At 55.4% G+C, this 27,669-nt stretch overlaps 4 protein-coding genes across 9 annotated transcripts in view; 2 read left to right on the forward strand and 2 right to left on the reverse strand.

The window, feature by feature from the left end:
• Positions 1 to 148: 148 nt before the first annotated feature.
• LOC104556026 (uncharacterized) lies at positions 149 to 4,555 on the reverse strand. Its single transcript, XM_062005985.1, has 2 exons — positions 4,442 to 4,555; positions 149 to 3,578 (listed from the first exon to the last, which is right to left on the reverse strand). Exon 2 carries the CDS (start codon positions 3,543 to 3,545, stop codon positions 2,691 to 2,693), a length of 855 nt encoding a protein of 284 aa, XP_061861969.1. The 5' UTR covers positions 3,546 to 3,578; positions 4,442 to 4,555; the 3' UTR covers positions 149 to 2,690.
• A 123-nt stretch (positions 4,556 to 4,678) lies between these two features.
• SCLY (selenocysteine lyase) lies at positions 4,679 to 10,715 on the forward strand. 3 transcript variants are annotated; one of them, XM_062006027.1, is made up of 13 exons: positions 5,106 to 5,232; positions 5,303 to 5,415; positions 5,505 to 5,605; positions 5,979 to 6,135; positions 6,418 to 6,545; positions 7,081 to 7,245; positions 7,534 to 7,640; positions 7,952 to 7,988; positions 8,287 to 8,370; positions 8,516 to 8,618; positions 8,778 to 8,853; positions 9,516 to 9,707; positions 10,456 to 10,543. In XM_062006027.1, the coding sequence occupies exons 1-12, from the start codon at positions 5,183 to 5,185 to the stop codon at positions 9,673 to 9,675; spliced, it is 1,281 nt and encodes a 426-aa protein (XP_061862011.1). In that variant the 5' UTR covers positions 5,106 to 5,182; the 3' UTR covers positions 9,676 to 9,707; positions 10,456 to 10,543. The 3 variants fall into 3 exon arrangements, with proteins under 3 accessions (XP_061862010.1, XP_061862011.1, XP_061862009.1); XM_062006026.1 differs by lacking the exons at positions 5,106 to 5,232; positions 10,456 to 10,543 and adding an exon at positions 4,679 to 4,786 and having other exon boundaries at positions 9,516 to 9,777; XM_062006025.1 differs by lacking the exon at positions 8,778 to 8,853 and having other exon boundaries at positions 8,463 to 8,618; positions 10,456 to 10,715.
• A 599-nt stretch (positions 10,716 to 11,314) lies between these two features.
• On the reverse strand, positions 11,315 to 18,272 carry SLC35G2 (solute carrier family 35 member G2). The gene is made up of 3 exons (XM_062005744.1): positions 18,072 to 18,272; positions 13,763 to 13,836; positions 11,315 to 13,099 (listed from the first exon to the last, which is right to left on the reverse strand). The coding sequence occupies exon 3, from the start codon at positions 13,045 to 13,047 to the stop codon at positions 11,821 to 11,823; it is 1,227 nt and encodes a 408-aa protein (XP_061861728.1). The 5' UTR covers positions 13,048 to 13,099; positions 13,763 to 13,836; positions 18,072 to 18,272; the 3' UTR covers positions 11,315 to 11,820.
• A 335-nt stretch (positions 18,273 to 18,607) lies between these two features.
• STAG1 (STAG1 cohesin complex component) overlaps positions 18,608 to 27,669 on the forward strand; it is a 164,062-nt gene continuing 155,000 nt past the window's right edge. For 3 of the 4 annotated variants that reach the window (XM_062005897.1, XM_062005894.1, XM_062005898.1), the window contains exon 1: positions 18,608 to 18,764. The gene's annotated coding sequence lies outside the window, so the exon portion shown is untranslated. Of the gene's footprint in view, positions 18,765 to 20,135; positions 20,922 to 27,669 lie in introns of those variants that run through there. The other variant, XM_062005896.1, reaches the window with a different exon arrangement.

Raw genomic sequence — 27,669 nt, forward strand, 5'->3', positions numbered from 1 at the left:
CCTTTTTCAGCTGCACATGGTCTGGATGAGAGCAGGTCCACCTGAGCCCTTCAAGAGCCCGGGAAGGAGAGCTGAAGCAGAGGTTTATATTGTAGCTTCAGTATCCTCTTTCCTCCCCCTTTAGAAAGAAGAAACAGAAGCCCAGAGCTATGTTATATTAATTTATTTGGGACACACCAAAAAAGGAAAGTCAACAACCGTTAACGTACAAAAGTACAGAATCCTGGGACAAGATTTACTGTCCTGATTAAAAAGGCACCATGGTCCCAAAGAAGAGTAATCAGAATATATCATTTAGAACTCTCCCCCCCCCACTTTGCAGCAGAAAGAGAGCCAGGCTCTGGCTCTATCCACAGTCAAACCCAGTTAAAAAACACAAACATGGTTTCAACGCGATAAACAACTGCTCAGGAAAAGAATCACAGCCTAGAAGGTGGTTGGACTGTTGGGGTGAGGTGTTTTTTGCCTTGGTTTGTCTTTCATAAAGCAGCCAAGGTGACAAATCACCATGTGTGTCACTGAGGGAGACGGCACAGCCCTCAGCGCAGCCCGCAGCCGCCTTGGGGGCACGCGCGGGCTGCGTGAGGCGCTTGGGATGCAATGCCATTCCCTGGGGGGGCAGGAAGTCGGATTCGACCCCCTGAAATTCCCTGAATCCCTGAAAATCATGAAGCGCTGGAGAGCCGTGTTCCGTCCCCGAGCCACCCCCGGCGCGTTCGCCTCACACACGTGTTGGTGCTGTCAGAGCTGGGATACCAAGGGCAGGGGGAGGGTTACAGCAGTTACTTCAAAACTTCTACTTGGGAGAGGTCAGCGCTTGGCTATGTTCCCTGCTGAGAGAGAGCTGCTGGTGGAGGAGCCCCTGAAGAGGCTCAAGTCCAGCACCTCAGGGCTGGAAGGCAAATAGTTTAAAGGTGATATAATTTGCAGGGGGAAGTGGGTGAAGCGTGTCGGGGAGGAGCAGCGGGAACACCGCGGGTCGCCCACAGCCCAGGCGCGCTGCAGATTCGACCTGTAACACACTACGAGCCATGTGGAACACACCGAGCTCCCCAAGTACTTTGGTGCAACTTACCATGAAGGACTTTGCTTAACAGACACAGAATGAGGCTCCTGGGCAGGACTGAGGAGCAGGGGCGTGGGGGAGCAGAGGGAAGGCAGAGCCGCCGCCACCTGCGTGCTCACTCCAGCCCAGCCCCATCGGCTCAGCAGCTCATTCGTGTTTCATTCCTCCTTTGGCATTAAGGACTTGAAAGCAGCCCAAGAACTGATTTGTCAAAAGTAAAAGAACTGTCAAAATTATTCGTACATGCATTTATTGTTAAAAGGGAGCAAAAGCCAAAAGAATGAAACAACACGAGTTAATGTCAGTAAAATGCTGTGCAGGACGGAGAGGAAAGAAACGGGGCAGGGGGGAAAGCTGAGATACTGGAGTGGGGAAACCAGCGTTCACACTGAAAGGTAAATTTGAAAACCAGGCAAGTTTGTGCTCTTTTTCTACCAGAGAACTTCTGCGGGCAAACAGAGACTTGGGGCGTTTCATTTTCAGTGTCATCTGGCAAGGTTTGGAATCTCACCAGAGAGAGATCTCCAGCACTAGCTTTCACTGAAAGGTTTCAAGTCTCTCATCTTTAAAAACCAGGAAAGCAACTCTAACTAAAAAAAAAAAAACCCAAAAGCCAAACCAGCAGATACCCTGGTGGGGCAGGTACCCAGAATCACAGACACGTCACTGCTTGGGATGGAGGAGGCCAGAGGGTTCTGCTTCCCTCACACCAACCCTGTGAGCAGAACCGCCGCTTCCCCTCCCGCAGGGGCTGCTGCTCCCAGGAGCCCAAGGAGGCAGGATCATGTTTATCAGATTCTTCCTATCATAAAACTAAATTACTTGCATCCTTTCCCCCCTGGCTGAGCCCTCCAAGGAGAAAATGCTCCTACTCTGTCGTGGAGCTGCCCCTCGGCCCCCACATCGGGGGCTGCGAGGGAGAACTCATCCGGTGACGGGAAGGTTTGTCCTCAGCAAGGAAACATCATTGAAAGAGAATCTAGAAGAGAACATTCAGAATCACCCATGCTCTTACAGCCAAAGCACTCCAGTGTCTCCTGCTCTCTCTGCCCTCTTCTCAAGCAAGGGAGCAATCCCCCGCCGAGACTGCGGGTGCCTGTGCGGGCTGAACATCGGCCTCATTCCTCGCAGAAACGCCGAGTCCTGCCGAGAGGGGACGGGCGCCTTGCACTCCCACTCAGGGCAGCGGGAGCTCAGGCACTTCAGCACACCCCTTTCCCATCAGCCACGAGTCCCAGCCTTTTCCCTGCACCAAATCCGAGTCCCATTCCGTACTGTGAGGCCACCCCTGGCTCAGAAATGGTGAGAGACTTCCCCAAACCCACGGGCGTTGGACGTGACCTTGGAAGAAGAGGTTTGTTACACCACGTAACCTTGGATCCTCCGCTACGTTTGAGCCTTCCCATCATCAGCTGCTGACTCCTTATCTTTCCCAGCTCACGTGGTTTCAGTCCTCCATGCCGGGGCCGTCCCTGCAGGCGGGATGGGCCGGGCCGTTCTGAGCTCTGGCTTTGGGGGATGGACACAACAATCGCTTCCAATTGAGGGTGGGATTTCAAACTTGCCTACGGCGTGTGAGGCGGCCCAGCGCTCCAGCAGCTCTGCCTGCCCAGGGCGCCACGCACTAGCAGTTTTTGACCTTCTCCACAGTCTCGTAGAAGCCAGGCCGGACTCTGCGGATGCTCATGCGGATGTGCTGGCACTCGAGGGGCACGGCCGCACCCGCGGCGCCCGCGCTGCAGCGCCGCTTCCTCCTGCCCCGCAGCGAGAAGGCCGGGGCGCCGCCGTTCTCCTCCTCCTCCTCTGCGGGGCAGGACTCATCCACGCTCGTGCCTTCGTCCGACTGCTCCTCGCTTTTGTACTTCATTTCCTTGGCTTTGTTGTCCTCCTTCTCCTCCTTGGCGAGCTTCCTGAAGTGCTCCAGACACTGGATCTTTTGCCTTCTTTCCATCATCTTCAGCTCTTGCTTCTCCGTGAAGTCTTCGTAGTACATTTTCCTCTCGCTCCTTTGATCTTCCAGGAACTTCCACTCGATGCTGGTCATTTTGATTCCACTGTACTCCTCCAGTTTACTCCTGGTGTGCACATCCGTGCAGAACACATCGAAGAGCTTCTCGGAGCTCTCGTTGAACTTGTCGGCTCGCTCGGTGAAAGCCTGGTTCTGCCTCTGCTTCCTGGTCTGGTACAACCTGGTGAACTCCTCGTACATTTTGAGGATGAGTTTCTTGATGTTCTGCGTGGCGATGGTGTGCAGGTTACAGACCAGCCAATGCTCCTGCACGTGCTCAGCGAGCAGCTGGGCCGCGTCCTCCTTGGAGCGCTGGGCCTGGCCAGCTCGCTTGGGCTGCAGTAAATACAGCATGTTCTGCACCACGTCCTTCTTGGTCGGCAGGATGCCCTGCGAGAAACCTGAAGACTCTACATATTCAACAGTCCCCAGAGTCTTCCGTGCTCTCACCTCGGTATCCAGTGATTCCATCACTGCTCGTTTAGCTCTGGCTTACGACATCATCTGAAAGATCGAGGGGGATAAAAAACACAACAGGAGTCGGTCAAACGAAGCGCTTTTTTTTTTTTTGCCTTTTTCCACCCCCTGCAGCAAAAATGATCAGCTGAGAACAACGTGCCCAGACCAATGGGCTGTGCGGCTCCGCAGCGCGCTGGGTCGCCGTTGGCCGGCGGCTGCGGCAGCCCGGCCCACCCCGGCATCAGCCCCCGCCCGCTCCTCCTCGGGCTCCTGACGCTTAACGCGGGGCGCCGCGAGACCTTAACGAGCCCTTAATCGGGGCTGGGTTGTTTTCCCCGACTCGTTGTGTAAACGACAGTAAAACCCGGGCTCCAGCACGAGCGGCCAGAGGCTGCGGGCCCCGCGCCGCGGCCGACCTCGCTCCGTGCCGGGAGCGGCCCTCCCGCCGCCCGCCGCCCCTGCCCGCCGCCCGGCTCACGGCGGCCCCGCGCAGCGTGACCGGCGCTTCAGCCGACGGCTCGATGCCCCGCGCCCGCCGCTCGGCCCGTCCGCCCGCCGCCGCCCCGCCCGAGGCGCCGCCGAGGCCCGGGCCCGCCGCCCAGGCCCGCAGGGGCCGCCCGCCCCGCGCCGCCGCGGCTCCCTCCCGGCCGGCGGCTCTCCCGGAGGCGAGGGGGCGCAGCCGGGTCCGCGGCGGGCGGTGCCCCCTTCCCCGCGCTCCGCGGCCCGCAGCTTCCCCTCGCGGCGCTGAGTCACGGCGCGGCGCCGGCTCGGCCCCGGGGCGCCGCCCGCCCGCCCCGCTCCGAGGCCGTCCCGCGGAGCCGCGGCGCCCCGGCCGGGGGTCGGCGGCGGACTGGCGCGCCCTGCCCCCGGCGCGGCCCGGCCCGGCCCCTCCCCTCCCCGGGGCTCACCGCCGCGGCGGAGGGGGCTCTGCGGAGCCTGCGCAGGGAGGAGCGGGGGGCACGGCCCGAGGTGGCCGCCGCCATATTGGAGAGGGGCAGCGCTGCCGCGGCCCCGCCCGCTCGCGCCCGGAAGCCCCGCTCCCTCCGCCGGAAGCGCTGGCGCCTCGTGCCCGCCCCTTCCGCCGCGCGGGAAGCGGAGCGGCGTCCCGTCCCGCCCGGGCGCCGCCTGGCGGGGGGCACCGCGCACCGGCCGCACCGCGGCGTAGCGGCAGCCGAGCGGCACATGGGCGGGCGGGGCGGGAGCCGCCGCGGCGGGGGCTGGGATCGCTGCGGCTGGGCAGGGGCAGGGAACCGGTGAGGGAACGGCAGAGGGAGCTCACGGACAGGTGCTGCGGCCGGGCGCAGGAGCAGACATGGCTGCGGATGGGGCAGGCGGGACGGAGCCGATTGGCGGCTGTTCAGGCGAGAGGGAGCTGATTGGCTGGTGTTTCAGGCGGCTGGGAGCTGATTGGCGGCTATTCCAGGCGGGAGGGAGCTGATTGGCGGCTATTCCAGGCGGGAGGGAGCCGATTGGCTGTTGTTGCAGGCGGGAGGGAGCCGATTGGCTGCTGTTGCAGGCGGGAGGGAGCCGATTGGCTGGTGTTGCAGGCGGGAGGGAGCCGGGGCCGGGGCCGGGGCCGGGGCCGGGGCCGCAGCAGCGTGTCGGTGCCGCGCACGGCCTGTGAGGGCGGCGGGCCGGTGGCGGCCGCGATGGGCGGCGGGACGGAGCCGGCGGAGCTGCCAGCGCACGCGTCGGAGGGGTGAGGCGCCGCGTCCCCCGCCCGCCGCCGCGCCGCCGCCTGTCCCGCCTCACCGCCGCCTGTCCCGCAGGACGCTGTACCTGGACTACAACGCCACCACGCCGCTGGCCCCCGAGGCGGCGCAGGCCGTGCGCGATGCCGTGAGCTCGGCCTGGGGCAACCCCAGCAGCTCCCACCCCGCAGGTAGAGGCCCCGGGAGAGCCGCCGCGCTGGCTGCCGCCGCGGCTGGGCTGCGGGGACCCCGGGCACGGCGGCTGCCTCTCCCCCTGCAGGCAGGAAGGCGAGGGAGCTCATCCACAGAGCCCGGGAGAGCCTGGCCAGGATGGTGGGCGGCCGCACGGAAGACATCGTCTTCACCTCGGGGGGCACAGAGGTGAGAGCGGCCGTCACAGAGGGGAACGGCCTCAGGTTGCCCCAGAGGGGGTTGATACTGCAGCTGAGGCAGAGCTTTTGTCCGGAGAGGGGTGTCAGCCCCTGTGCCAGGCTGCCCGGGGAGCTGGGGCAGTGCCCAGCCCAGTCCCGGGTGCTGAGGGCCATGGGCTAGTGGTGGGCCTGACAGGGTGAGGGGAGGGCTGGGACTGCAGCAGCTTCCAGGGCTTTTCCAGCCAAAACGATTCTGTGGTTCCATGATGTCTGGTGCAGGGCAGTGTGTCCCCGTCCTGGCTGCCACTGCCTCCTCTCAAGCAAGTGGGGATGAAGGGCACCGTGCTCCCCAGGAGCCTTCATTTTCCCTTCTCGCTTTTCAGGCAAACAACATGGTGATCCACACCGCCTGCAGGCACTTCCACCAAAGCCAGGCTGGGCTGGGGCACGGCCAGGGCACGCCGCACATCGTGACATCCAGCGTGGAGCACGACTCCATCCGCCTGCCGCTGGAGCAGATGCTGAAGGAGAGCCTGGCTGGTGAGACTGCAGGGGATCCCGGCCACGTCCAGCCCCAGCCTGGGGTTTGCTGTGGGGGCTTTGCTGGTGGCTTTGTGGAGGAGGATGGGGACCTGCTTGCTCCTTGATGTTCCCTTTTCTCCCCCTGCAAAGAGCGCTGACTCCCCATGTGGTGCCCCCACTCCCTCAAGCTGGGTACATTACCGTGCTGGCCCCAAGAGTTGCTGTGCCCTCTACCTGCCCCCTGCCCTGGGCACTGGAGGTCTTCCCAGCAAACCTGAAGGCATGTTTCGTGGCTTGCAGAGGTCAGCTTTGTAGCTGTGTCCCCACGAAGCGGGCGAGCTGAGGTGGACGATGTCCTTGCCGCCATCCGGCCGACCACCTGCTTAGTTTCCATCATGTTGGCAAATAATGAGACAGGGGTCATCATGGTGAGTCTGTGCTGGGAGGGACAAGTGACGTGAAGGGGCTGGAGCACAAGTGTTAAGGGGGATAGCTGAAGGCTCTGGGATTGTTCAGCCTGGAGGAGTCTGAGGGGAGACAGGAGCAGCCTCTGCAACTCCCTGCCAGGAGGCTGTAGGGAGCTGGGGGTCGGTCTTTTCTCCCCAGTAATGAACGACAGGACATGAGAAAACAGGCTCAAGTTGCCCCAGGGGAGGCTGAGGCTGGAGCTGAGGCAGAACTGTTTCCCTGAGAGGGTGTCAGCCCCTGTGCCAGGCTGCCCAGGGAGCTGGGGCAGTGCCCAGCCCTGGAGGGATCCCAAAGCCGTGGGGGAGGTGCTGAGGCCGTGGGTCAGTGCTGGGCTGGGCAGGGTGAGGGCAGGGCTGGGACTGCAGCAGCTCCAAGGGCTTTTCCAAGAGAAGCGATTCCATGAAGTGGGGTGGGCTGGGGATGTCCTTGCAAAAAGGTGCTCGATGAGGGGGGAGCAGCCAGTCCTTGGGACACAGTTCCCCTTCCCTCTGCCAGCCCGTGGCGGAGCTGAGCCAGCACGTCCGCGCCCTCAACCAGCGCCGAGCAGCCGAGGGGCTGCCCCGGATCCTGCTGCACACCGACGCGGCGCAGATGATCGGCAAAGGGCGCGTGGACGTGCAGGAGCTGGGGGTGGACTACCTCACCATCGTGGGACACAAGGTACGGCCCTGATCACCCGGCACAGCTCTCTGAGGTGTCACTGTTGGGGTGCTGGGGAAGGCTTTGGGTGCCCTCCACAGCTTGGTACCTCAACGGTGGCCAAAGTTTTCCTGCTGGCTGGTGCTCTGAGGTGATGCTCTGAGGTTTGGGCAGGAGTACAGGAAGGAGGCAGCCTGGCAGTGTCCCTGGGTCATGGTGGCCGTTTGTTGGGCACTGGTTTGGGCAGGAGTACAGGAAGGAGGCAGCCTGGCAGTGTCCCTGGGTCATGGTGGCCGTTTGTTCCTGCAGTTCTACGGCCCGCGGATCGGGGCCCTGTACGTGTGCGGCCCCGGCAGCACCACCCCGCTGCACCCCCTGCTCTTCGGAGGGGGACAGGAGAGGAGTTTCCGGCCAGGGTAAGGTGGCTCGTGGAGCTGGGCCTCAGGCTAGTGGCCAAACCACATCTGGCTGCTCAGTCTTGAGCTGGCAGCTGTGTCCCCTGCCAGCCCTGGGGCAGGCAGCCTGGTGCAGGGAGATGGATCTGTGTGTGGGGACTGTGGGAGGCTGGTGCACAGGCTCTGCACGGTGGAACTGCCTCGCAGTTCCCACCCAGCTCCTAGGGGTGGCCAGGACCAGCTGCCATGGGCCCCATGCAGGGAATGTCTGCGCCCCTGAGGTTGGATTTCTGGTCCAGAGAAATAACTCACTGCTCCCTCTTCCCTTCCAGCACCGAGAACACCCCAATGATTGCCGGCCTTGGCCAGGTCAGCCAGTCACGGTCACGGGTGGGGGAGTCCCTGGGGGTGCTGCCCGACAGAGCCAGCACAGAAACATTGGAAGCGACAAAGTTGCAGTGCAGGAGGGCGGGTGAACTGCTGGGAAAGGAGCTGGGACTTTTTCGTGGCAGTCACAGGAGGTGCTGCAGAGCACTTGCTGCAGGCTGTGCAGCCCTGGCAGTGGGCAGTCACACAGCTCACGTGGCACCAAGGGGCTGCAGAGACTGTTCTGGGGCTGCACACGGAGGGGTGGCTGCCGGAGCCTGGCTGTGCTTTCTCTCCTCAGGCGGCAGAGTTAGTGAGCAAAAACTGGGAGGCCTATGAGGCTCAGATGCGGGATGTTCGGGATTACCTGGAGGCCAGGCTGGAGGTGAGCACACCTGGTTCCCATTGGTGTCTCCCCATCCCAGGGTCTGGAGCCAGGGTGGATATATCCCTCTGGCCCTGCCACCTCCTCTTCAGGACAGATCTGCTCGCAAACCCAGAGTGGCTCACAGCCCTCTTGGTTTCCTCAGGCCTCCTTTGGGAAGCAGAAGATCCACTTCAACAGCCACTTTACGGGCTCCAAGCGACTCTGCAACACCTGTAATTTCTCCATCCTGGGCCCAGGCCTTCAAGGTAGCCCTTACCCCACCGCTGCTCTGGGATGGTGCCCTCGGAGCCAGGCACCTTCCCCACACAGCACCCCGTGCTCGACCGTGGCTTGGGCAGAGGGGTGAGACTGGCAGCAGCCTTTGGAGAGAGCCTGGGCACTGGGAGAGCTGTTGTGTGCTGCAGGGCGAAGGGTGCTGGCTCACTGCAAGAGGCTTCTCGCCAGCGTCGGGGCCGCCTGCCACTCCGACAAGGGGGATCGGTAGGCAGGGGGATCGGTAAGCAGGCGGCTGGGCCGGGCCCGGGGGTCTGCCCAGGGGAGAGCAGGTGGGACAGAGGGAAAGGGGGCAGGGAGAGGGATGGTGGGCGCCTGTGGGCAGCATCGTCTGCAGCACAGGGGGTGCAGAGCTTTCCAGAGGGGCTGGAGGGGCGTGGAGGAGGTTATGGCAGGGGACACAGCTGGAATGCTGGACTGCTCCTTGGAAGGACTTGGCACCTCCTGGCTTTGGTGATCCATCTGAGCTTGGAAGTACTCCTCCAGTACTCCTGGCACTGCCAGAGACAGCTTGTCCATGTGTGCCTGGCTCACCCACCTGAGCCCAGTTTGGGTCTCCAGCGGGGGGACCTTTAGGGGGATGTGGGGACAGCAGTTGCTTCTGGCCTGGCCTACAGCAATGATCTGTGGACATGACAGAGCTGCCAACCCCTGGGGACACGGGAGAGGTTCTTCCTTGGAGAGGAAGAGCCAGACCCACCGTAGGGCAACCAGCCCAGTGGGTGCAGGCGCCTTTGGAAAGTGAGCACATGTGCCTGGAGCGCCTTCACAGATGCCCTCCCTCCCGGGGCCTGGTGAAGCTTGCTGGCAGTGCGTGGGCTTCCTCGGCCTTCGAGTTCAACCCAGTGGCCCCCGTGTCCTTGTTGCAGGCCGTCCTCCATCCTTCTGAGCTGCGGGATCCCTCCCGACGTGGCACAGAACGCCCTGCGGCTGAGCGTGGGCCGAGACACCACCCGCGCCCACGTGGACCTGGTGGTGCAGGACCTCGTGCAGGCTGTGGCGCAGCTGGAACAAGACCATGCCCTGTAGACCCCAGGAGTCACTCCCCGGCCATCACCCAGGTTCTTGGGGTGGGACTGTGCCCTGCTTGGCCCCTGGGCTGCCTGTGCCAGTTTGGGCTCAGGTTTTGGCGGGACTAGTTCCCTGAGTTGAACTGCCCTGGCCCGTGGTTTGCGATTGTGCATCAAGCACTGGGGAGGTGGCAGCTGGTGGTGGCAGGAAGAGGAAGTGAGATCAGCCATTTCAGCAGCAACGTGCTCTCAGCTCTGCTGAGCTGCGTATCGGCTCGTGCTCGCAGGGGCCACGTGGGGCTTGAGCCAAGGTGCTGGAGGCAGCAGGGAGCTGTGCTGAGGAGGGAGCTTTGCTGCTTTGGGGCTGGGGCAGCTCATCCAGAGCTTGCTCAGGACTCTTGTCACCCCTGCTGCACGGTGCAGGTGTCCAGGGAGCCTCGGGTGCTGGGGGGTGGGTGCCCTTCACGGGCAAGCACGTGCCCAGCTGGCTGGCTGTGTGTGTCCACACCAGCTGGCAGATGGAGCCTCAGAGCTCGACTCCCTCCGGCGTGTGACAGGCGTGGAAGCCGCAGGAGATGGAGCCTTTTGCCCTGGTTGTTTCCCACAAAGGAAGCTTTCCCGCTGTCACTCAGGAGGAAAGGCCATCTGCCCCAGAGGGAAACGAGGAGCTGACAGAAGCACAGCAAGATTCTGGGCTGGGAACTGCCCTGCCCTTGCCAGGGCCCTAAGCTGGCTGGGAAGGTGTCAGGCGCAGCTTTCCAAAGCTGCCTTGCATTACCTGCTCCCTTTCCTCCCACAGCAGCAGAGCTCCCATTACCAGCTCCACAAGGAAGCAGAGTTGTGGGGTGGCCACGTTGCCAGCGCTGAGAAACCGTGTCCTCCCTCCCTGCCTGGCCCATGCTCTGACACTGACACAGGAGGACACGTGTCAGTGTGGGCCTGGAGTGTTGCTGGGGCCTGACTGACACAGGGGAACTCGGCCTCCTCGGGTGTTTATAGGAATAAAAGTGATTGCTGCCCCTGTGGCTTTTTTTCCCCAAGTAAAATGCACGTTCTGTGGTGTTTTCCAAGGGGGAAACTGCACTGGTTGGAGTCATCTGAGCCAAGTCTTTGCTCTCAGACAGTGCTCGTGTCCCACCACAGAGGCACAGAGGTGCCCACTGGTTCTGGCTGGCAGGAAGCCCATGGACAGAGATGCTGGTCTTTACTATCCATACAGCACAGCCAGGGATACTATTTGGAGCCATAAAACCTGGGGTCTTTTGTGAATCCAGTTACAACCTGAAGTGTAAGGAGCCAAGCACACTGACTTCAGGTCACTGGGTACCCCTCAGGCTGCTGAGAGTTAGGGTGCTGCTCACACCTCCATCTCAAATACAACCTTTTCTTTTTCCCTTTTTCTCCCTTGTATAACAGTCAGAACCTCCTTCATTAAAAAAGGAGTTCTATAGAAGTAATATTGGTCTGCTTCAGGGGTAGAACTGTTAGCTGTCATGAACCTTACAGCTCTTAAGGACTTTTCTTTCACAGCTGTGGCACAACTGGAGATCCAGTTCTTGGAGCTCTTTTTTCCCCCCACAGGAGGTCAGGGTTCCTGCCTCGATTCAGACAGAAACTTAGCCACAAAGCACAACACAAACTTGTAACTCCTTCTTTTATACACACAGGAAAGGCAAGTTTTAGCCACAGAGACATTGGCAATTCCTTCATTTAGAACATTACAGCCAAAGCATAAGCAACATTACAGAGGAGACAAACCACTCTGGTTGACTGCTTTGGTGGTTTTGCAGTTCATTGTCCCACCACCACACTGCATGGGAAGGAGAGTTGCTAGAGAATCCCTCTGTCTCTGTATCTCCTTGTCCAGGGGGGTGAGGAAGGACGCGGCTACGACTTGGCCTGCACCTCTGCAAGCCAGCCTGTGCTTGCACTCGCCCCACTTGCTGGAGACACACAGCCCATTCTCCTATGACAAAGTGTCGGTGGTTGTAAGCACTACAACAAATTCACCTGCTGTGGAAGCCTGGAAATACCACCATTGCTACATCAGCTGTGAATTTAAACAGTGGAGAGAGGACCTGGCCGCTACGCTACGACACCGCAGAGCTGAGCTATGGTACTTGGACGTGGCCACGCAGACAGAGCTGGACAGCAAAACCAGAGTTCATTTAATGGAAGAATCCACAATCTCCTGATAATCTTGTTGTTTTCCTAAATTCTTCCAGGACAGTTTGTAACAGGCAAGGAAGAAAACACTGACCAGAATAACAGCTCCCCCGACGAGGTCGTAGGTGCCGGGGAAGATGCGCAGCACCACGAGCTGCAGGACCATGGCGATCACTATCTCCAGGTGCTGCACGGTGCTGACCACAGCAGGGTGGAACTTGCTCAGGGCATAGTAGACCCCCAGGAAAGCTGCTGTGGAGCACAGGCAGATGGCAAGGAGGTAGCTCCAAGTTTCTCCATCCAGTGGGACGATGGGCTCTTGAAGGAAGAACATGGTGGACGCTCCCCACACCGTTCCCGTCCAGCTGAAGGTGAACAGCGCCGTCCACATGCTGATGCTGTCTTTGATTGACCTGTAGACTATCATGGACAGAGCGGTGGCCAGACCTGCCATAACGGTCATGGTGTAGCCAAAAGCTTCCTTCCAGGTGCTCAGCAAAGAGTTCTCCTCCTTAACAATGTTGGGGATCATGACCAGGCAAACACCAAACACGCTGCCGACTACAGTAACCATGTCTGTGCAAGCCATGCCTTCATCGATGAGTAAAAAAGCCAGAATGGCACTGAACACCGTGGTGGTGGCCCTCCACATAATGGTCCCATTGCTGGGGGGAACTATAGAGAAGGAGGTGTAAGCACAGGTAATAGAGATAACATTGCAGACCCCGTAGAAGAAGAGACGGAGTCTGTAGCCTTTGGGGCCGAAGGGAGGCTCCTGGTGGTAACACACCACGGTAACGGACAGCACCTGGAGGACTGAACGGATGAAAATCAGCTCTAGGGACGGCACTTTGGAACGGTCCGAAATCAGCCTGGTGATGAGGGCCACGCATCCGTGAGCCACAGCAGACCCAAAAAGCACCACCCACGTTTTCCTCGACTGCGGTGTGTTTCCTTCGGGAAGGTGCTGGGATTGCCCGACCTCATCAGCTTTTGGCTGAAGCTTGGTGTCTATCGTACCGAAAAAGGTCCTTTCTCTATTTCTCGCATCAGGGAGGAGTCTTTTCTTAGGATTATCCTCCAGGAAGACTCCAGTGTCTTCGTTAGCATCCTCATATCCCTCTTCCCCTGGCTGGGGATAATGAGAAGTGTATTTCACCGTGACTGTGTCGGGATGAATTTTCACTCGCTTTTTGACTGGGTATTTTTGGGAAGACGTTTCCATTTCCTCAGGGAAACTTCCCGCTCTCCAGGAAAAAAGAAGGCACAGAGACTCCCTGTTACATAATGGATAGCAACAGATTCATTAGTATGTGAAGGCTGCCAATGTTTACAAGCTATTTTTAGCAAACTAGTGCAAGTAGGTTGTGTTTGGTTTTGCTTTTGCCAATGCCTTTGATGGTCAGGCCATTTGGATCTTCTTAAATGCCACCCCATGGACTCCGTTTTAGTCGCTGGCTTTTGAAAGGGACGTGTATTCTCATTGCATGCAGGATGTATCATGCACACTGCTGTGTTCTTACTCTAGTGAGACAGTTCTTTCCCTGAGCTTTCTGGAGAGTCAACACCCTGTAATTATGAACACCTTTTGTTAATTGCTCACTAATGTTACAAGATGAGGGAAGAAATCTGGCTGGAGATAATGGCCTTGCTTCTACACTGGCAGAGGCCAGCACAAGCAAACGAGTAGTGTCCTTGAACAAGCCTTGAACTTTAACACTACTGTGACAGTGTTAAAAACTCCCCTTAGAAAAGTCCTTCCTGTGGCCATCGCTGTGCCCAGGCCTTGTGACAGCAGTGGGGCAGTTTGGTTCAGGCATGGGGATGTCATTGAGGTGACTCTGTTCCTGCAGTGCCCTTCACCATCCCAGTGGCAGAGAGACACAACCTTCCCTGCCTTGTATTCCCCCACCCAGCAAATCAACCCACACAGACCTTACCTGTGACCCAGAGATTTAATCCCAAGGTAGAAGGGGAAAACACCTCTCAGTCATCTACATCTTTGTCTGGGTGTCTAAACAGAAAGAGTAGATGCTCTCAGATAGCAAATAAGAAAGGTTACAACTGTCTCGGCACAGAAAGTAATACCCAAGGGAGGCACGAACATTCTGCTTGGTTTTCAGTGCTGGGAAAGGTGAGAAGCACTAGCCTGCTTTTGAGGCTGCGCTTCTTGGGAACTGACAACCCTGGTGCATGATGGAAAAAACCACCCCTACAAAACCTAACAAAGCTGAGGTGGAGAGCGAGCAATCGCTGTCACCCTGCCAAAACCACGCGGCCGCCTCCGAGTGGAACTGATGCAAAGAACAGGAACTGCTTCGGTGAGCATGAGGTTCCTACAGCTTGACCACAGGGAAATTCACCCTCCCAGCCCTGCTGTCCTGCCTCACCGGTGTGACAGAGGGTGCCCAAGAGGCCCCATCCTCCTGACCCATCCATCCCCAGGAGCCCAACCCAGCCCTGCAGGCAGCAGCAGTTTGGCCTCCCTGGTGTCAGCGGGAGATGGACACCCCCACAGTCCTTGTCTGTAGGAGAGCAGGTGGGGTCCCGAAGGTGCAAGACCACAGTTGGGCTCAATGTGCAATAGCTCCTCACAGAAACACTTACAAGAAATCATGGCCAGGTTCAGCCTTTGCATTGTCTGTATGGGTGATGGGTGACAGCCAAGCACTGCCCCATCTCCTGGCAAAAATAATTCACACAAGAATGGCACATTCCTCCTTTTCCCTCAGGGGCTGAGTGTTTATTGAACCCCCTGCTAAGCCCAAGCTAAGCTGTAGCCTGCTTCTTGCATCCCTGGCAGGGGATTTTCCTCCTCAGCTCAGGAGCTGCACCAGTTTGGCCATGCACCAAGTGAGGGATCCCAGGCACCCCCTTACCCTTGCTGTGGCAGATTGTGCTCACAGCCCACAGACACCCCACTGATGCAGAGATGGGGAGGTGTTAGAGGGTCCAAGGACAAAAACCGTCCTTTTCTGCACACAAGGCCTTGTAGCACTCCTCAAGTTTCTGCTGCCAACCCATTTTCAGCAGGGCTGGGCTGAAAAAACAAAGCTAACAGGAGTACTCCGCGGTGCCCATTCACACACAGTTTAAATACAGCAAGAAACAGCTGAAATGCCAAAGAGGGTAAATAAAGAGGGCAAGAGCTGGCCATCAGTCACACCAGTGGGCAGTGTGAACAACCCATCCCAGCCTCCCCTGCCACTTTTTCTTCAGAGGAGATGTTAACTTCAGGTTCTTTTCATGTGCAAATGCACGGAAGGGCCCAGAGAGGGTGACTTTCACCCGTGCAGCTCTGCTGGCTTAGCACTTCCATTGTGTTGGGAACTCAGCTCTGCCACAGTGGCCACATCCTAAAAGAATTAAGATCTTGATTTAAGGCACGATACATGGATCAGGGATAAAGTAAAAGAGCAGGAAAAGAAGACAAAAGGTGCAGCACAGGCGTGTGAGAGCAGGTCCAGCCTGTGTAAACTCGGTCATTGCATGAGGAAACAGCTGAGGTCATGCTGCAACTATTGGTTTGTGGAAACAAAGCCAAAATAACTCGTTTTTTTACCATTAGCACACAAGGGGAACCCTCTTGCTTCCCGAGTTTAGATGATGTTTTCTTCCATCAAATACGGACAAGGGTGTAGAAAAAGAGACAAAATGCAGTTGCAAATTGAGGACTGGACCTGAGTAATGTATTCACAGAGCTCTCTGGAGGAAAACAATAGCTCATGAGCCCGTAGCTCAAAATGGCTGTGCTGCACAGACACCGAGCTCCCTCCGGTCCTGCTCAGCGCTAGCAACGCAAGCGCTGGAAGCTCTGGGAGGCAGAGGGGGAAACACACGAGAAATGAAGAAAGCAGGAGATGAGGAGTAACAACAACCGAGGGAAAAATCACAGCCCTGCTTAAAGCACCAATTAATTTTCCCTACTAAACGTTATGCCAGGTGTCACACAGTTCATTTGGTTGTACCTTTGGTGACCCTGACTGTCTGACCCAGTGAGTTTCAGGTTAATGCCCATCCCAGACACACATTTAAAGGGAAACCATCAGCAGAAAACTTGCTGCTACTCTTTCTGCTAGTGCCTTTTTGTCATCACATGGAATCTTCACGTTCCTTCACCTCTGGAAAGGTGAAACAGTTTTACTTGCGTCTTCTATGAAGAACATGATTAGGTTTTGACCCATGCCTAACACAAAGCCGACAATTCAGCATCACGCCAAATTCTCGTGTTGTGGAACAAAACTAACGTTCCCAGTTCAGACATCAGCCTGGGACACTCATTGAAGTTACCAGCTTGTGGAAATCACTGACTGACAACGCGTGAACTTCCTCTGGGTGAACAATTAATCTCAAAGGATTCGATAAACGTTGCAAATCATTAATAGAATAGACACCATGACTTCTTATAAAAGAAAACACCCAAATGCTCCCTCACCCTCCCCCCCAGTCACTGCAGATCCGCTGATGAGCAAGGTAGAAACGGGCAGTTATATGCCACGTGGGTACTGGGAGGTGGGAGGCTGAGCTCTCCTTGCTGTGCCTGAAGGAATGAAGGCTTTGAGGTCTGACTGGGGATTCCTAAATACCAGTCTTCAGTGAGCTCACAGAAAAAAACCCAACCACGTTCCCGTCTTCTGCCAGGTTCAGGCAAAAGCAGTCGGGTGACTGAAATGTTATTACAGCAGATTTGCAGCCATGGCAATTGCAGACCTTACCAAGTCAAAAATGGAAGGCAGCCATCCCCGTGCTCTGCAAGGCAGGCTTCTCCTGGTCAAAACCCCTCTGAATCCTGACCAGGTTAGGCTGAGCTTACCAGAGGGCTGTAAGCTACATGGTAACTACAGATTACCGGTTTTCCCCTCAATATTACAGGCACAACAGCCCTGCTTGCCTCCCTGCAGACCTATGGGACTGACTGAATTCATGCCACCTTCACCAAGCACTTTGGTGCACGGTGCTCTGGCTTCTCACCACGCAGGTTTATCTTTGTATTCCTTGTCAAGTGCAGGAAAACCTGTACTTCCCTTTCAGCACCTTCTCCATTAAACCACCCTGAACCGTGCTGGAGATGCCTTGTTGAGAGCTGAGGTAACTGCACACTCCGAGGGATCTCGCTGCGAGGTCTGGCTGGCGTCAGGCAACGTCAGCCAAGGGGGAAGGAAAGAACATCTGGTGCACAGCAGGCAGGGGAACGTGGGCATCAGAGCCTGCATTCCAACTACTCCATAAGGGGCACACTGGAAAAATCACAGTACCTTAGTCTTTTTAGCCAGATGGTCTGAGTCTTATAGCATTCCAAATCTATTAAAAATATATGCAAGGAAACTCAAGTGTTTATTAAAATTTAACAGATAACAAAAGGTACTTGACAGAATGAAAGAGCAATTACACAGAATGAGCGCTTAGTGCTTCGGCACGAGAGCCAAACGTTACACACACCCCCAAGAAACCAGTATCCCACGTCTGCAAACCCATCCACGGCTGGGGTGCGCCCGGCACAGCTTAAACACAAACCGTACACGTAAGCCCCGCGGACTGTCAGGACATCCCTGATAATAACACAACCCTCGTTCGTGCCAGACCCCTAAAGCTGCCACACGCAGTCTCAGTGGGGTCATCCGTGACACCTTTCGTTCCCCTCGCTTTCACTGACCCGTTCTCTTGCCATTTAAGGGCTCCATGCAGAAACCACTCTAATGCCCGCGTTCATCCACCGCCTCAAGCGACTTCGGAAGAGGAGCCACTTTGTCTGCAAACACGGCACTCCGAAAGCACTGACCAGAACGCGCTCGAGTCCCGGCACGGCGGAAAGAACGGAGAACGCACCAACGCGGACAGAAAGTCTCCTGCAGCCCAGGGAACTGCGGGGCTGGGTGGGAGAAAGGTGCACGGCAGAGCACAGGATGGCACGTCCGGGTCTGCTCGCAGAGATTACAGCTCAGGATTCATTAGAGGCTGCCTGCGATGTCCCAGCGAGCTGCACAGAGGCCGGCCAGGCAGCGGGCGCTGTGCGGAGCGGCCGCAACCCGGCACGGACCGGGCCCGGAGCTTGACGCGGAGCACGGCAGCAGTCGGGCGGCAGCGGCCGCGTTTGTGCCACCCAGGAAAAGACACGCGTGTCGGCGGGGAGCGAGGGGCCGGGGACTGCCGCTGCCCGCTGCCGCTCCTCGCCCGCCGAGCCCTCCCCTCATGGCCGGCTCGGCAGCCCCGCCGTGAGACACTCGCCCGCTCCTGCTCCCCAACACTCACCGCTGCCGAAACGCTCTCCCGGCGCTCCGCCTCAGGCCGCCGCTCCGCCTCAGGCCGCCGCCCGCCTCTCCCACGGCGGGACATGGCCGGTCCCCCTCAGCCCAGGGGCGCACGGCCGCGGGGAGCCTGCGGCTGGCGGTGCCCGGGCCGGGCGCTCCGGCACAGCGCGGTAGCGGGCGCTCCGGCGCAGCGGCCCGACGAGCGGGCGCTCCGGCCCGGCCCCGCGCCGCGCCCCCGCCGCCACCTCGGGCCGGCCCTCGCACGCCCGGCGCCGCGCCCGCCCCTGGCCGGCCCGTCACGGCGGCACCGCCACCCGCCTCCCGCCGCCACCCGCCTCCCGCCTCGCGCCGCCGCGGGGCGCATGCGCCGCGTTTTCGCGCGAAAGACGTTTGCGGCGGCCGCGTGCGGCGCCGCCCCGCGCGCGCTCCCCCCCGCTCCCTCGGCGCGTTGCGGCGCGCGGCAGTGTCGGCGCGCGGGCGCCAGGGGGCGCTGCGGGTCCGGCGCGCGGCGGCGGCTGCGCCATTGGCGGGTCGGAAATGCCGCCAGATGGCGGTTTAGGATTGTGGCTCCGGTGAGCGCGGCCCCCGCCAGCGCCGCCGCCCCGGCCCCGGCCCGCACCCGCCCGGACCCCGCGCGCCAGCCGCTCCGCAGGCTCCCGGGGTGCCGCCCGGCCCGGCTGCGGCGCGGCCCGAGGTGAGCGGGACGTGCGGGAGGGAGGGCGCTGAGGCGCCGATCCAAGATGGAGGCGCGAGGGGCGGGGGCAGCGGGCCGGGGCCGCTCGCTCGCTCGCTCGGTCTCCGCGGCGGCCGGGCCGGGAGCGGGCGCTGCCCGTGCGAGGAGAGAGGAGAAGGGGAGGGGAGGGAAGAGGAGGCGGCGCGGGGCGGGGCGGCTCCTGCCGGAGCAACGGGTCCCCCGGGCGCGGCGCTCTTCGCCGCCATCTCATTGTCCCTGCCGGGGCTGCCGGGGGCGCCGGGCCGAGCTCGGCGGCCTCTCCCGCCCGCCGGGCCTGCGCCCCGCTCCGGGCGGCGGCGGCGCTCCCGCTGCGCGGCCCCAAGGCCGGCGGGGGGCGGGGAGCGGCCCGGGCGGCGGCGGCGGCGGGGGGGATGCTCGGGCGGAGCGGGGGTGGCGCTTCCGCCGCGCGGGGCACGGTGGCGGCGGCCCCCGGCCGGCCCGGGCAGCGGCCGCGGAGTTGGTTCCGCGGGGAGGGAAAGTTGCGGTAGCTGGTGGTTAGCCCGGTTCGACTCGGCCCGGCCCGAGCCTCCGCCCGGGCCCGGCCCGAGGGAGGGCAGCGGCAGCGATCGGGCCGCCTCAGCGCCGCCGGCGTCTGGCCGGCGTCCAGCGGGGCGGGCGGGAGGAGTGAGGGGTGGGCTTAGGCCGGCGGGAGGGAGCGTGGGGCCGCAGCCCCCGAGGTAGAGACCCGCTTCTCCTGTTGCTTATGCCCGAGCTGTTAGCGCGGGGGGCCCTGGGGCGAGGGGAGAGCGGCGGGGCAGGCCGGGGGCGGGCCGCCTGCCTGGCCCGGAGGCGAGAGGCCGCCCCTTGGCTTGTGTCATGCAGCGGTGCTGTCTCCGTGACCTTTGGGGTGGGAGAAGCGGTGTGCTGAGCCCAGGGTGGCTGGCGAGTGGGGTGCGGGAGCTGCGAGCCGTGGTGCCAGGGAAAGGCCAGGTGTAGCCCTGTGGCCAGTGGCGGGAGGAGGTGGAAGGGGCAAGCTGGGGGCCCGAGCTGTTAGACAGCAGAAATAGCCAGGGTGTCGCTTGACAGGGATGAAGGTCTCTGCAGTGGGTGCTAGTGACTTGGTGACTGGCCTGGGAAGTGGCCAGCAGCCGTGGTTTGCATCCCAGGGTAGAATGGGGAGCGTGAGCAGCAATGGTTGGGGTGAGGCGTGACTTGGTAGAAGCACAGAGCAGCTTAAGGCACGTGGCCGCGAATATCAACGTCAAAAAACTTAGTTTCTGGCCAGACAGTGTGAGCTTATTTGAACTAAATTGAGCTGCTTGATAAGTATTGACGATTTCAGTGGTGCTCCACGCAGTTTCATAGTACTGGCAGAATTAGTGCAGTAGCTGCGTTTGTGAAGTTGAGGAAGGAAAAGCCTTCTCCAGATCACCCCATTCATGCTACTTTTCTTAAATGCTGTGGTGTGTTTGGTGTGATGGATCATGCTAATGCCTGGGTCCAGGTAGAGTTAAGACTCGCTTGACTTTTCCATGTTAGTACACTCGTGGCAGGATGAGGTTAGTCTAGGTTTTCTGACTCCAAAGCAGTTTTACCTTGTGCAGTGAGGGGTTTATTTGTTCCTCTGTGGACAGGAGAGTTATGTCTGCAACGTAATAAATCGTGGGACCACGAGGCAGTGTGTGGGTTGTCTGTTGAAAGGTGCCCTGGCTATGGGAAGACATTCTTTCTTTCATGGAACTATAGGCCAGTTAATTAGTTCTTTGTGACTCAACTGTGATGAATTATTGGTGGATGGCCAGATAAAGTGTAAGTTGTTGGTGTATAGATTTAAGAAATGGCAAGGCAACCCATGGTACCGTGGGATTTCTTGGCCAGTAGGAGCAGAGAGACTAACTCCAGGGTTATGCTTAATCTGAGGGGGTGTAGTTTTTACTAGCTGCTCAACACAGTGTTCAGTTGAATTTCTTGGTTGCTGCCGCTATGGCCACGTTTGTGGATTTACAGCCGTTGAAAGGGGCAGTGGAAAAGGGTACTTCCCTGAAGCTGAACAAACAGCGTCAGTGCTGGAGGTTCAAAGCACTTGTGCAATCCCTGTGTTTAAGGACTGGAGCACATGGCAGTTGGCAGCTCACGGTCTTTGGTGCCTCGTAATGTTTTACCAACGTGCTGAAGTTGGTAAGTTCACTGTGAGACACAACACTACAGCCAAATGTCCACACACAATATGCTGTGGCCAGAAGTTGTGAGAGCAGCTGAAACCCTGATGGACACCCCAGTTACAGTGCTTTGAAGTTTTTCAGTGACTGTCTCTGTCCACAGCCTCCCCTTTAAATTGTGCAAGTTTTCATGTGACATCTGCTGAAACTGCAGTGCCCCTCTTGATAGTTGAGGTTTATGAGCATTGAATTTCTGGATGCCTTGACAAAATGAATGACTTGGGGTGTCCAGAAACAGAAGTGAATATTTTTTACTTGAACTCTTTCCTGAAGAAGAAAATGTACCTCAAATTTGCACTGGTGACTTTGGATTTTCTCATTTTTTCCCCCTTTTGTTGCAAAGAATTGTCCTGGTATGAGGTGACTAAATACTGGTATTTTAAACATCATTTTAGTAGGCAAGTGAGTCTGTGAGGAGACAGTGGGAGAAATGCTGAACTGTGGTGGCTCTCTGAGAAAAGTCCTTTCACTGGGATAAGAGCAGGTCATTATCATAACATTTGCAAACTGCTTTCTGGTAAAATGCACAAAAGAAAGACTCTTGAAACACCCTGGAAAGGTGAAAGCCCTAGTTCTGTCATTAACACACAAGACAGCCAAGGCTTGTCCACTTGTGTTGTGGAGGAATGTTAAAGACTGCATTTGGATGCATTGCTATTGGATGGGTCATTGGCCTCTCGGAGGTCTGGCTTTCCTTTTTCTGCACTTTGAAATGCCAAAGTGTTGGTGTGAGGCTCTGGCTTCTCATGCTTAGAGTCATAGCCAGAAGGTAATGCCAAGATAAGGATGTGCCTTATCTGCATCTGATGCTTCAGGACTTCAAATGCCAACCAAAATCTGCAAGATACTAGACACTTAAAGTTTTGGAGGTTTACTCGTAGTCACTTGAATTTATAACGTGGAGCTCTGAAATTCTCCCATCGCATGTTTGCACCTCCTCTTGCTTGCAGTGAGTGCCATCGTGTTTGCTCATTTGGCTAAAATTAGAAGGCAGTAGAGTTGGTTTTCTTAGTTGGAAGAGAAAGAGGAAGCCTACCAAGTTTGAGTTCACGAGCAGGTAATTGTTTTGTCATTTCTGTCCAGGACATCTAGAGGTAATTATTCTTGGCAATATTTTGCTTCTCCAAACTGATATAACTTTGTTGGTTTAGGCATTGAGTATGTGATCAGAATACAAACCAATATCTCTTTGTTCCTCTAGAAAATAAGGGGTTGAGGGAACATTCTCGTGACCTTCTGTTGCAACTTCTCAGTCTGGAAATACACTTCCAAACCCAAGTGTTGTCTTGTGCAAGTCTACGCTAGTTTAAGGTAGCCAGTACCTTCCAAGGGCTGAAAGAGGAAATCTTCTCCATAGTTCTGCCTCTGTAGCTACTTGCTAATTTCTGACATGTCCTAATAGTATGGGTGATGATTTTGCACCTTGACAACTTGTATCATTTGTGAGAGAATACCCAGGAACTCAGGTCCCTCAGCTAATGTTAGTTAATCCCATGCTCCTGGATTTCACAGTTCTGTAATGTTTCCTTGTTTGCATCTCTTAGGGCATTTTAGTGTTTTGGGAAATGCTTTTTAATGAAGAACAGTGTGCTTGAGGTGGCAGGATATCTTCCATAATGGATTCATTAGTGTATCTCTACTGAGCCCCAACTGTAGGTTTCAGTAGGTTCAATCTAAACTTGATAAATAGGGTAACTCTGCTTTCAAATTACACAGTCCTAAAGCCACATTATTTTGGAAGAAAATGCCCATTTATAAATACAAGTAATTCCACATTTGGCACAAATGGTGCAGTTAAAGGGGTTTTTCATCCCTTCAGGCATCCAACACATGCTGCTCTCTGTGAACACGAAGATGAAGCTATGATGCTGGTCCTTCCCAGGGTGGATTTATAGTCTCAGTCTTAAAACACACTGAAAGGCATTGTTTGCGTGACATGGTTTGGTGGGACAGGGCCCTTGGCCATCCTTGCCAGCATGATTAGACACAAGAACTTGGTGTGGGAGTGTATTCTGAGTTCCACTCACACATTTATTGCAGAATTAAGAGGCAAGAGGTTGAGTTTACAAGCCTATCCTCCCTTCACTGAAAGACAAGTTGTTTCAGGTGGTTCCCAAAAGTGGTGTTTTACTAGAAAGCAGCATGAGGCAACACCCAGCCAACTGTGTTCCTTGCTGTGCAGGGTTTCAGCAAAATATGTGCTATTTCTTCTCTAAATACCTGTAATGAGTCTACACTCTGTAACTCTCCCTGTAGCAGACTTGTATGACATCGGCAGGTTAGCTGAGTGACAGATTGTTCAGCCCTTCTTTGCAGAGTTGCATAGGAATAGACCTGTGTGTCAGAAATGTTTGTAAATGTCCAAGATTTTTCTACAATAAAATAATAGAACCCAAACCAATTCATCTGGGATGCATTTTTTGCATAGTACAGCATAGCACGTGGTGGTGTTTTCTGAGACCAAAATCAAATCACAAGCTGAGAATTCGTTGTCTGTCTCCCACATGAGGGTTTCTCTCTGCTTTTTAGGGCTAGAATCCCCAAGGGCCAGCATGTATTAGTGTTTATAAGCAGAAAATAACATCTCCTTTGCAAGTGAGTAACAAATTCCATCTTAAATGAGTGATGAATATGGCAGTTTGGCAGTGTTGTTTTCGTGGATGAAGAGCTGGTCCTGGCTGGGGAATTACACAAGATGGTTGAGCTGATCTGCCAGCCTGCCGCAGCTGAGAGAGGGATCTCTTTTTCCACAGCTGCACGGTTCTGCCCTTCCCTTTGTGCTAGTGCTGCTGCTGCCTTGCCCTTTCTTACCTGGCAAAAAACATCTGCTTGGGAGAGGTGATTTTCTGCAAGGTGAATGAATTGGCTCAGGCCACCAGCATAAGGTGTTGCTAGAGGTGGGCTGTGAAGTTGGGATCCCTGTGGGTAACTCACACCTATCTGCGTTCTCACTGCCAGCTTTGCTGGCCGTAGCCTGTGTCCCTCCTTCCCTTCTTCGTGACTGGTCCTGGCTGCCTTACCTTGAACAACTTGCAGCAGCAAAGTGTTACTATTCACTTCCTTTTCCAGATCTAAGAATGTCTCAATTTGTGCTCCAGCTCCTCTTCCCTTGGGACTTCACTGGTGGCCTTACCGTATTGTCATAAATGACCATTTGTTTTGCTCTGTTTCCTCTCTTTAACCAGTAATCCTATCCATGCAAGGCCTCTTGTAGCCACTGCAGCTTAATTCTTCTAACAGCCTGTTGTGAAGTCTTGTTAAATGTCTCTTGGAAATGAAATCAGGCTTTATCAAGCAGAGCCCATCAGTGTGTGTGTAAGGGAGGTCTTCTGGAGAGCTGTAGGTTGGTGGAACCTGACTTTCCTCCACAAAAGTGGGGTTGATTTTCCTTGTCTAAGTGCTGTTGCCTATTTGTCTACTGATGTGTCTTCTAGAATGCTACTAAATTACTGTAGCATCAGGAGGTGTTAGGTGAGAGTAAACAAGGTTATAAGTTGTGCTCAAGAGTAAGCACTGCTTCAAGCGGCAGATTTCTTTGAAAGCTGTTTCCTTCTGATTCATTCAGATGTGGCTTCTTTGTTGTCTAATAGTTTCGGTTTCCCTATAGCCTTGCTGTAATAGGACACTGTTCTGGGGAGGTCATGTGGTGAACTAAGGATCTCTCTTCTAAGAAAGGAATAGTTTTCAAAATGCAAAGCACCGTATATTTTGGGATCTCCGTTTTCCTTGATTCAGTGGAAATTGGTCCAGGGACTTGCAGTTACTGGTGGTGAGAACTGGAGAAGAGGACGAATAGAGAAGGATATGCACAGGGAATACAGTTGTGTAGGCCTGTTTCTGTTGGATACTGAACTTAAAGAAACCCCAGACAGAACAACGGGGTTTCAGTGATACCATAAAATGAGCGATATAGTACAGGCTGTGCAAGTCAACACCGTGGAGATCACCCTTGCTTACAGAGCTGAAGTTGAAAGAGTCTGCCTTCCTTTGAGTGCCTCCAGACTGTGCTCAGTAGTCTGTAACATTTGTGTTCTGCTGTACATAATGCTCTGGGAATGAAAGTGTGAGTGAAGACAGAATGGAAATGGCCTCTGGAAGGACTTCTCTGAAAGATTGTGACATTTTTGGTACTCTGCCCTTTTAGTTACAGATTATAGTTGATTTATGCATCACTTCCTTTCTACTCCACAGTTCCACTGTTATTCTTCAGTTCTTTGAGCCTTTTTCTGTTTTAGCACCAGCTAATTATTCTACTTGTATTTACATCAATCAAATAAATTTCACCTATAATGTGTTCTTCATCATCCCTCTGAAAGGGATCGATACAGTGGGTCAGAAGAAATGCCATAATTTCTGTGGGTTTGTGTGTCTTTCTTGCCCTCCCAGTCACATGGGTGACTTTTTTTCTCTTTAATAGATCTCATTTCATTAAGCTCAGTTGGGAACAGTTTCCTCTGCCAAAGTGATAAAATGGGGCTGAAATGTAATTAACGTTTCAAAATGTTTTAGGGAGTGTTTGAATACTAATTATACTCTTGTACAAGATCCTGGAGGTGTTCAGAACCTTGAAGAGGAGGAGAGATGTGGAATACTCCACTGTTTAATTAAAAAGGGCCCATCTGAATCATGGCCATTTGCTGAGGTGGAAGTGAGGGGTAGTAAGCTGGACAGCAGTGAGAACTCGCCGTTGAGTCCTATCCAGTCTCCCCAAGACTGGGAGCGTAACAAGTGGAACTGCCAGAGTGGAACAGAAAGAGGCAAACTGGTGTGTACAGCCCATGCCACCACTGGAAGATTTCCTCACTCTGCTGTGCTATTACCAGCAGTGGAAGAACACAGGCAATGGAGTTGGTAAGATTTCAGGTCTCACCTGTGCTCCTGGCACTGTCAGGAATGGAATGGAAATGAAATACCCCACTTCACACATTTTTCGTGGTGTATTTTGATACTGAGCTGCTATATTTGGTTTCCTCCCCAAACGAAACCAGAGGAGCATGTTGTCATTTGCTTTGCAAAAGACGGTTTTTGCACACTTCTCTTTTTCTGTTGGTGTGTAAACCCTGGAAGGAAGGCACTGGTGCATGGGTTTGTGTGTAAACTGGTATTGCATGAGATGGTTATTGAAGTATGGATTCCTTTGAGTGGAAATGTGTGTCTGTGTTACAGCCATTAAAGCTGGTAAAATAAAGTTGTTGCTTTGGTATGCTGGGGGCAAGGGGAGGAACTGTCAGTTGTAGCTGCCTTTATTTCCCAGACACTTTGTTTCCCCTAGGAAAAGTAATTGTTATGAAACTGCTAAACCTTTTAAGTGTATCCTTTTCAAACCCTTTAGAATGCTTTCTTAGGCAGGACCTCACCTGTGAGGGACTCCCAAGTCTTCTGCAAGTGTTGTGGTTGGCTGGCATCATCCATAGCATTCGTGCAGAGATGGAGTGTCTGGTGCTGTAATGCCAGGATACACCACCAGTGTTTTCTCAAGGAAATTCTGGCGTATTGTCACCAACGTAGTTCATTTCATTGTGAAATACCCAGCTAAGAACAACCCTTTCACATCTCACTTGCACATAAATTTTTGGCAGTCAGCTCCTTTGTTGTGACTCCCTCAAACAACTTCTTTGACCTAAAGTCACGCTTTGATGACACCCACATCTCGAGTTTAACCATTGTCTCTGCCTCTGTCCCAGAGGCAACGCACTGCTCCGTTGTAACTCGTGTTTGCATTCAAGCTTATGTCAAAAGATAATTACCTTCTGTGACAGTAATCACAAAAAGCATTCAGTGTGGGGGATGGTCAGCCCTGATTTGTAGTTTCCCAGTTCTGATCTCTTCACCTACAAGACTGGTGAAGGGCAAGTAACCCCATGGCAAGATATTACTAAGTGCTGTTAGATTTATTGATACTGTTTGAATCCTGAGCTATGTGTGGGTTCAGCAGTACTGGCAGAGGTCAGCATGACAAGGGGAAAAGCTTATGGAACGAAGCTGTGATGGAACAAATACATAATTGAAGAACATGGGAATGTACCAAAGCATTGACTTGCAGCTTGCTGGAAGCAATAATTGCACAGTGAGCTCCCTTTGGAGCTGATGAGCTGACAGGGGTGAAGGGACCAGACTGTTCCCGTTGCATGCTGGTGGCAGCTGGTAGAGAAAGTACTGTTCAAAGTGGCTGTAGCTTCTGCAGTTCCCTGCTTTTCTTTGATACAGTGTGTGTTATTAAATAAACACTATCTTTTAAAATCTCTGTGAGCTATTGCTGATACTCATTGGACGTCAGACTCTATCAGAGATGATTCACAAAAGAAAAGTGTGTCTCTCAGGTTAGTTTGAGAACCCTCCTTCCTGCAAGCTCCTGTGTCTCAGCTGGCAGAGTTCCCTGAAATGGAGGCTTCAGTTGAGAAGACACAAAGCCTGTGTTGAAGGAGGGAAAGAACATATTGGTAGAAGGTTAGAAATGAGTGTCATCCTATTTTCCCCAGATTTTACTTTCTCACAGCAACCAAGACCAAAAGTGAACAGGTGAACAGCCTTGCTTGTGTGGCTTTTATTCAGATGCTCGTTCAGGCAGCTAGAGACTTGAGCTGCTGGCGATTTCTTTTTAGTCCTGAAGGGGAACTTTGGTAATTACATTGTTCTAGATAGCTCGGATGGGAATGCCTGTGGTTGGGATGGGTATTGTTAGGCAGTTATTCAAATCTTGTTTCCAA

Source organism: Colius striatus, chromosome 12 (assembly GCF_028858725.1).
Source record: "Colius striatus isolate bColStr4 chromosome 12, bColStr4.1.hap1, whole genome shotgun sequence".
Taxonomy (NCBI): Eukaryota; Metazoa; Chordata; class Aves; order Coliiformes; family Coliidae; genus Colius; species Colius striatus.

What these genes read in the sequence shown, in the direction of transcription:
- LOC104556026 (XM_062005985.1), bottom strand. Translation starts at nt 3,545, where the DNA reads ATGGAATCACTGGATACCGAGGTGAGAGCACGGAAGACTCTGGGGACT.
- SCLY (XM_062006025.1), top strand. Translation starts at nt 5,183, where the DNA reads ATGGGCGGCGGGACGGAGCCGGCGGAGCTGCCAGCGCACGCGTCGGAG. An exon ending in GCTGAAGGAGAGCCTGGCTG is followed by an intron (nt 6,136 to 6,417) that starts GTGAGACTGCAG and finishes CGTGGCTTGCAG; the next exon opens with AGGTCAGCTTTGTAGCTGTG. An exon ending in ACCTGGAGGCCAGGCTGGAG is followed by an intron (nt 8,371 to 8,462) that starts GTGAGCACACCT and finishes CCTCCTCTTCAG; the next exon opens with GACAGATCTGCTCGCAAACC.
- SLC35G2 (XM_062005744.1), bottom strand. Translation starts at nt 13,047, where the DNA reads ATGGAAACGTCTTCCCAAAAATACCCAGTCAAAAAGCGAGTGAAAATT.